Source organism: Limulus polyphemus, unplaced genomic scaffold (assembly GCF_000517525.1).
Source record: "Limulus polyphemus unplaced genomic scaffold, Limulus_polyphemus-2.1.2 Scaffold2599, whole genome shotgun sequence".
NCBI lineage: Eukaryota > Metazoa > Arthropoda > Merostomata > Xiphosura > Limulidae > Limulus > Limulus polyphemus.
The window spans coordinates 153938-162851 of record NW_013668209.1 but is presented as its reverse complement, the minus strand read 5'-3'; the positions used below and the strand labels follow the sequence as shown (position 1 = coordinate 162851).

Genomic DNA, 8914 nt, shown 5'->3' with positions numbered 1-8914 from the left:
ATTTTCTTTATGTTTTGTCAGCATATTTTCCTCTGAATGTCTAATGATTTTATAATGAAGATTAGTCAGTGGTTTTGCTAAGAACTATGCTTGTTAGAAAACTTAACTAACAAATACAAAAGCCAAAATACTGAGAATCTACATTTTTTTCTGAATTCACTACTAAACAAATATGAAATATTGTTGCACCAAGAACCTTACTTACTCAAAAGCATCCAAGAGTACCGAGATATGAAGTTAAGATTTATCATCATCACCGAGCCACTGTCAAATCAATGAATTCTGGTTTGAGATTTAACTGTTTGCACTAAGGATTTACTTTTATAAAGTTAATGATACTATTTGAAAAATCTCACTTTGCTGTAGTTCAGGTTGTAAATTCTTTTTACATATCTCTAGAGATTAAAATACAGCATTTAACAACCTATCAATGTACACAAGTTTTTTTGTGTGTTTATTTGTGGGATTGAATACTGTCTACTTAACATGCCAAATATCATGCATGATGTTCAAAAATTGAAATATAATTGTTATTTCTCAGATGAACAAAGAATGGAAATAATGCAGAAAACTAGCCAATTCTTCAAAAACTGTTTCTGTGAGTTTTCACTGCGTATGATAAAAATTATAATGAGAATTGAATGTCTTTGTTAACCCTCTCACTAAGGGCTCAATGGATTACACTGACCTCACGACCCCAAAATGACCATCAGAGTTTTCATACTATAACTTTTAATATTTTTTGTGTATCTTCACAAAATTTTTCGAGCTTTAAGTAAACTTTACAAGTCTTTTGTACACAAAAAATTATAATTTTTAATACATGAAAAACAAATAATATAGTGCTTACCTGGGTACTTTCTTTTCTTTTGCTATCAACTTTCAATGAAACTTAAGCCAGCATTTTTGTATTATTGGTAATATTACACTAAATAATTTTTATTTAATTATATAATGCACCCCCAGAAAACAGAATAATAGCACGCATAAAGGGAAAAAACTCCTATAACTATGATAATTTGTCTGGCTTTCTAACTATGTGATAAATGACTTTAAACTTCAGTTAAGCTCACTGATGTGTTTCTCGTGGGAATAAAGTTTGAAATGGAAGTGAAATAGACAATCATCTGTACAGAAAACAATGTAATATACTATGTCATTTGATAGACTAAAACTCTGGCTTTCTATTGGTTATAAATAATACAGTATTAAACATAAGAAAGAACTATTAGCAATTCATGAAAACGATGACGTGATAGGTGGGTGTGGAGAGTGGGTCTGATTTTCTAGTTTATGGCTCCAAAAACAAATAAGATTGAATGCTATAAAAATTATGCTTTGCTTGAGTAATAACTATATTATAATTAGTAATTTACATTAAATTCTATTCTTCTCAGAGGAGTGGTAAATAAATTAAAGAGGAAAGACAGAGATAGCAAATTTCACAATTCTCATAGTATGGGAGATTGAGTATTTTTTTTAAATATTTCACTTTAGTGCCAAGTTTATTTGTATACAATGATATTAAAGTTGTTTGATTAAATTTTGAATGTAATTCTCAGGAAACTCATGACATGTGCACTTTATCCTGCCCATAGCAAGAGGGTTAAATTCGTAAAAAGGTAGGTCAAATAAATACAAGTAGAATAAATTGTCGGGAGTAAGAGAAATGCCAAATTATAACATATAATAATACAAGAATAAGGAAAGGCAAGTAATTAGAACAAAAAACAAATGTGCTATAACAAATCATAATATTAATTTCTTAAATTAGCAAACTGTAGTGAATCCAAAAATAAAAATTACCTAGCAAAACAAAAAAAAGTTTTCATATTCCTTACACCATTTGCTTACTGATTTCTTGAATTGTCTTGTAAATCCAGTAATACATCTTTAAGCATGTAAATTGACAAAACATTGTGTCCAGTTGAATCATGTTCATTTGATAACTTACAAATTTGAAATGTGATGTTAATCAGCTTTTAATATTATCTCTTGAAAATTAAGAGTTAATCACAATTAAATACACAATATTTAAAAAAAATGATGCCTAAAACTTACAATGTCTATTACAAAGAAAACAATAATTTACACTTCCTTTTTTTAACTAAATCGTTTAATGTTGGCCTACCTCACTTTGGGAAATGTATGTATATAGCTTAAACAAATGAATAACAATATATTTAAAAACATATATTTTTTGTCATGAATTTATCTAATAAAAGTTTCAAGTTCTTGCATATCCTATCATAATTTCTAAACTTATTTGAAAAAAAGTTCCACCTGCATGCTTTAATTCACACAAAGACAGCAAACTTAAGATGTCAAAGCTAATTCTTGATAAAATGTTAATTCTTTTTCTTCTCCTCAATTGAATTGCCAGCTTCTTCTGAAGTAACAACTGCTCCATTTGCTGTGTTGCCATCTTGCTCATGCATCTCTCCACTTATTCCAAATTCATTGACTCTTTTTGGATCTACACGATAAATCCATCTCTGATACAAGAATATAAGGAACACGATGTCTGTGGAAACAAAGGTTTTTCATTGAGCATTAATAATAATTATTTACTATACTATTCTCACAAGTCAATCTTTTTTCAAAGATAGAAGTTATAATGTATACAAGTTTTATTATGAATGCAGTTTAATTCAGTAGCTACTATTAGTATTCAAGTCATCAAATGTAAATATTTACTGTTACAGATTTCAAATAATACTTTTAAATTTTACTAAAAATATAAAGAACAACAGAATTTTATATTCTTTAACAAAAGTATTAATTAACAGTTTAGTTTCAAGAATTATATAATTAGAGAGAGAGAGAACATCTTTATTAGTCCTACTGAAAAGAACTGTTCCATCTTTTTCTTTTCCTAAAGTTCAGATAAACATGCACTAACAGTTCACTTTTTGCTAGCTTGAGTTTTGAATCAGAACAAATTATATCAAGCAATATAAGTTCAGAGTAAAATGTTCACTCTAAGGATTAGTTAAAATACTTTATTGTTGACTATTAAATCATGATAACTTGTGGGTTTGCAATTCTGTTATAAAAACTCATTTAATTTTTAGTTTTCTCATAAACTAATATTTCTTAATCTCTATATAATCAACAAAAAATTGGAGTTTTTTTCCATGTATTGATAAAAATAAAATCAAATCCTTATGACGTTCTAAAATATGCTCCAAAAGCTTCACAGTATCTTAACTAACAATGCAATTAGTCAATGTGGCAAGAAATAGTGCAAAGCTAAAACATGTATTGTATCTCAAGGATTCTGAAACTGAAAGAAAAAAAAAAGATAACAGACACACAAGCCTACTTCCTAATAAATTATAGGTGTAACATTAATGAAAATTTTAAATTTCATCTGCAGAATAGTTACTTTTTATTACAACAAAAGTTAACAGTTTCTTAAATCAAAAATGTATTTCCAATAATACTTTCCTTCCTCTCGCTACAGCTATTACTCAACTACTAGGGTTTCTTCCTTTGCCCATCTAAGTATTGGGCTGATTTTTTCTCGCTTGTTCCAGTCTTTTATTCCTCATTTAGTTGCCCTTGGCAATATTTGTCTCATGACACCATTCACCCATGTGAATAGTTGAACAAAGTTCCCTAAATGTTTCAAAAAAAAAAGATCCTTGATTTATTCAATCCAATGATTATAAGGGATGAGCAGGATCCCCTTACGCTTTACTCACGATAGTCCATAAATGGCAGTCCAGCTTAGTACCAATACCATCTTGGCATGCCTCTAGGTGATCTTATGGAACACCCCATTTCTAAAGAGCCTGTTGCAAAGTAGATAAAGTATACTGAGTTAGTGGTTGCTAGTGTAGAATTGCCTTGATAATAGCACACCCGATTAGGCAATATTCGCTACAGAGTGGAATCCTGTGAAAAAGAGGTAAGAGATTGGCCAGATAGTTCAAATAATGTGAGATAAAAGTGTTGGGTGAGGTCCACATACCAGCCCACACAGTGCACTATTTGACCGAGCCATAGAAATGTGAGGAATCTGATGAGATGTGACTTGCAGAAGTCTCCTCACCTCCAAATAGAGCCCAGAAAAATCAATATGGATCAATTTACATACCCACCCTGTCAAGGTAACTGGGGATAAATCACAGAAAATTGAATGGTCCCAATGAATAAAAAGCCATTATCTAGCACCTTTAAACACTTTGGTATGGGCAACATAACACTTCTAGGCCCTCACTGGATATAAAGGATTGGGATCTGATCTATAAATGAGTGATAAATAACTGTCAGATGAATAAGTGAAATGGATTTATCCCCTTCCATGGCTGCCTGTGTCTTAGGTAAGAAGGACCTGTCTAAAAGGATGTAGGAAGAATGATAAAGTATCTTGTGCACATGAATTGCAAACAACTCCGACCATCAACATTCGCAGGCCAGCAGCAACAAAAAATAAACCTTTAAGGGAAAGGTGATACATGTTACATGAGACTAAGGACTCAAAAGGATCTCGAGAAAAAAGCATGTAACATCACCTTTATATCCTAGTTAGGTACCTGAAAAGGTCATTTGGAATGAAGGACCCAAAATGATTTGAGGAGGCCAGGAAGCACTGGGGATTCAAAGCATTTCTGTCTCTTAGAGTATCCAAAACTAGCTGATAAGACCACCTTATATAGGGTGACAGTGGGAGATGCAAAATCCTTGTCAAAGAACCAGGTCAAAAATTGGGCTATGGTTGACATGTCTGGACAAAGTGGTTTTAACCTCCTCACAATACACCATTGCCTATATGTTTGCCATTTCCTTTGATAAATGTGGAACGACACAGAAACTAAGACAGGTACATGCATCCTTAGAATGTAAAACCTGATGCCATGCGCAGGACCACATTACCTCCATTCACAAAGCATGAGCTTCGGAATGGATGGGTGTAGGATGTCGGATCATGGCTGTCTCCTGAATGCACCCCAGAAGTGCTCTTCAACAATTCCAGACCTTGAGACATCGCCTTTTGCACAGCAAGAAGTTCTAAAACATTGATATGTAGGGAATCCTCATCTTCTGTCCACAGACCCTGGAATTCTTGACCGTTGAGATATGTACTTCATCCCTGAAGCTAGGCATCCGTGAAATGATGGATCTCTGGATGAGGTGTCACAGATGAACACCTATCATAGTCCTGTTCTGATCTAACCATCACTCGAGATATAAGATGTTGATCCTGAATAAGGAGACCTGGGAATCTAGAAAATCGCTGTTCATGCCAACCATAGCAAATAGGTCTTGTAGAGACCACTGAAGGAATCTCATGTGCACTTGTCCCAAAGGAATAGGGGATTCAAGTGAGGCCCACATCTCCAAAAAGAGACATAACCATCCATGCAGTGTGAGGAGACTTGAGTAAGAGTCCAACTGCCTATTCCATAATGTGGAGCTGGATGGGAGTCAGCTGAGACCCACTGAGATATGTGTTGAATAAAAGACACCCAGATGGATGATATATTGAATTGGAATGAGAATAGATTTCTTATCTCTGATAAGAAATCCTGCCTTGGTTGCTTCAGAAAGCAGAATCTGGGTGGAACATTCTGCCAACTGACAAAATGGTGCCAGTAGTAACGAGTCATCCATGTAATGGTGTGTACACAGGCCCAGGGAACAGAGATGATGGGAAAAAGCTCATAGAATGCAGCATAACACATAAGGTGCTGATGCTAGTCCAAAATGTAGATTCCTAAACTGCAGCACCTGATCCCTGTGCACAAAACAAAGATAGTGACGGAATGACTCTGGTATGGGAACATGCATATAGGTGTTGGCAACATCAAACTTGGTCACCCACATTCCTAGTGAAAAATGCCAATGCAAAGTGAGGAATGACTCCATCGTGAACTTTGAAGGATCTAGGAATTGATTTAGATGAGTAAGATCAAGGACCTGGATGCTAATCTCCTGTCTTCCTGGGTCCAAAAAACAGAAATAAAACCCAGGAAAAACTGGAACAACTCTCTCCATTGCTCCCTTGACCTACAAATCTCAGATAGCTGTGGAATAAAGTACTGAAATCTGAGGATCTGCAGGAGGCAGAAACACAACAGGTTGGAGAGATGATGGTAGTGAAGATGTGAACTAAATGACTAATCCTGATGCAAGGACCCGTAATACCCATGGATTCATGGTAAAGGTTTTCCATTTGTGCAGAAATTCTCAAAGATGAGCCCCCACAGACCCCAAAGGTAAATGGTAGTCACTACCGCTGCTGGCAGCATTCTGATCGAGCAAAGGAACCTCGTGCATATTGGCAGAATCTATTCTGGATAATGGCCCGTGGGGCTGATCTCAGGGGTTGAAAAAATTTATATAGGGGGTGGAACTATGATCTCCTCTATGAGCTGAGGATAGTCTAGAAGTGATCGATGACAGGGATGAATGCAGACAGGCAACATCAACCCTTGATTCCAAAGACTCTGGAACACCCACAAAAGTTAAGGGTTAAAGAAAGGGTGCCTCACGCAACTCAAGGAGGGCAGCAGCGGGTCAACAAATGCTTTCCAACAATGCATTTCTACCCGACAATTCCCAATAACACACCAGCCAAGATACTAGGGAAATTGCAGAAGCTGACAATCAAATAATAGTCACAACTCGTCATCACATTGATGTGGTGATTGCTGATAGGCTTCCTAAAAAAAGTGTAGGGATGATAAATAGCATCATAGTTAGGGTTAGAGGAATTCTAGAAAATTGTGATCTATTCAGGTTGACTATAGACACTATTCTGGAACCACACACTTCCAGAAGATGATCTAGTCTCTGAAAGTCTAAATATACTTCTATCTGGCAGTGGTAGACTACAGCATATTGTTTTGACAAATATGCTGGACAAAGCTTGTAACTAAGCAGTAAACCTCTCTGCATGAACTGCAATATCAGAGGATGAAGGTGGAACAAAGTACTCACCTTTAAGGAAGGCACTGACTCAAAAACAACTGGGAAAAGGCCCAAAACATCACACAATCGATTTACCAACTGAGGAAAACGAGCTGGAGCTGGCTGATCCAAATTGGCTTCATGGGAAGCTGACAGAGCAAAGGAAGGCACTGGACAAAGTGAATCTAAATTTTCTCCAGAATGTCCAGGAACGGCTGCTAGAGCAGCCTCAGAACCTCCAGAGAAACACACAATTGGTGAGCAACACTAGATATCAGAGGCGGGATAGGAACGACTTGATTTGCTTCTGTGTCGGATGTTTTAATCTGGGAATTCATGCCATACATCGGCTTTCGAAATGGAGGGGGGGGGGGATTATTTTATTATTATTACGAAAATTAAAAACACACAAAGTATTTCCAACAGTCGTACAACATAGAAACACATTTGTGAATACTTTGTCGAGAAAAATGATATTACTGGAAGAAGGTGCTTATATACAGTACCAAGATAGAGGGTACATTGATGTAGATGGAGAGTCTCACAAGACAGATATCACGAAGGGCAATTAAGTGGGGAATAAAAGACTTGAGCAAGTGAGTAAAAATCAGACAAATGCTTAGATGGGCAAAGGAAGATACCCAAGCAGTCAAGAAATAGCTGTAGTGTGAGAGGAGGTTTTGAATTATTTTTTCTCAAGAAATTAATAATTAAGTCATTGCTGCAACAAATGCCACATCCACTGGTTTGTTTCTTTATTGTTATGGCTTGAAGAACTAACTTAGAGTATTTCTGGAAGTAATAAATATCTGACAAGATATTCTACATTGAATACAAGATAGGTAATTTCTTTCACCTCTTAAATACTATAGGAGTGATTATAATTAAGAAATTATGATCCTTACCATCTCTAAAACAACCCAATCGATACATTGTAGGCATCTTGATAACGAATGCAAATATATCATCAATGAATGTGTTAAGAAACTTGTAAGTCAACATTCGCCAGGGAAGATGTGCTACAGACTTGAGCTTGTAATTGATAAACAGCTGAGGGGTCATCATAATGAATCCTAGACAAATTAAAGTAAAATAGAAAGTTTGTGAAATCACAATGAGACATAAATTAGTACAGGAACTTAATATTTGAATCTATTCATGGCTGAACACATTAGAACCTTTCTGAAAGTGAACACGAAGCAAAATTTAAGTTGTGTATGTGCCAAAAAAAGTTAATTTAAAGATATTCATATACTGTTCTTAAACAGAGAACAATATTATAATACTTCATTCATGTTACTTTATATGCTGCTCTTAATGTTATATATGCAGTTTATGTTGTCAATAGAAAAAAAATTAAAATACCTGACAGTTGATTTGAATTTCTCTCACAACAAATTAAAAACTATAATTTTTAAGCTGCAATGTATTTGTAAATATATAAATAAATGAATCATATTTTTTTCAGTTGGACTGTAGCTAGAATTATTTATAAAAACAATGATGTTAATTAAAATAATTAGCACTAACATATAAAAATTCCACAAAAATGAAAAATATGGATATTTCATAAATAAAATACATTCCAAAGTTTCTTTCACATCATTAACTATTAACTCTCTCACTCAGTTGGGTCGATCTAAATCTTGACCCCCAAATTGTGTACCTATACAAGTTTTCAGTAAACATTACAAGTCTTTTATAGACAAAAAATCAAAATTTCTGATGAAGTATTTTACTAAAAATTTCTTGAAAAGTTTTTTTGGTGTACAAAACGTGAAGGTAGCTTTTATATGCGGAAACATCCGTTAGCTGAGTTCTTGCACAGATCTTAAAATATAACGTTGAAAAGGAACAACATAACTCTTTACCGTTCCCAGACATCTTATTTGAAAAAGATGACTTTCGTTTTCTCACCAGTATATACAGAAAACCTACCTTTACAGGACAGTACACACAATGGGATTCTTTCAGTCGCAAAATGAACCTTATTGCT

At 34.5% G+C, this 8914-nt stretch overlaps 1 protein-coding gene across 1 annotated transcript in view; it reads right to left on the bottom strand.

Annotated features, from left to right (window-relative positions):
• Window positions 1-1966: 1966 nt before the first annotated feature.
• The window catches only part of LOC106467398 (cleft lip and palate transmembrane protein 1 homolog), an 85118-nt gene continuing 78170 nt past the window's right edge, over window positions 1967-8914 (bottom strand). Inside the window, exons 11-12 of the mRNA XM_013927748.2 lie at window positions 7824-7991; window positions 1967-2524 (exon numbers count right to left, since the gene is read on the bottom strand). Coding sequence (XP_013783202.1) covers window positions 2349-2524; window positions 7824-7991 — 344 coding nt within the window. The 3' untranslated portion in view covers window positions 1967-2348. The remainder of the gene's footprint in view (window positions 2525-7823; window positions 7992-8914) is intronic.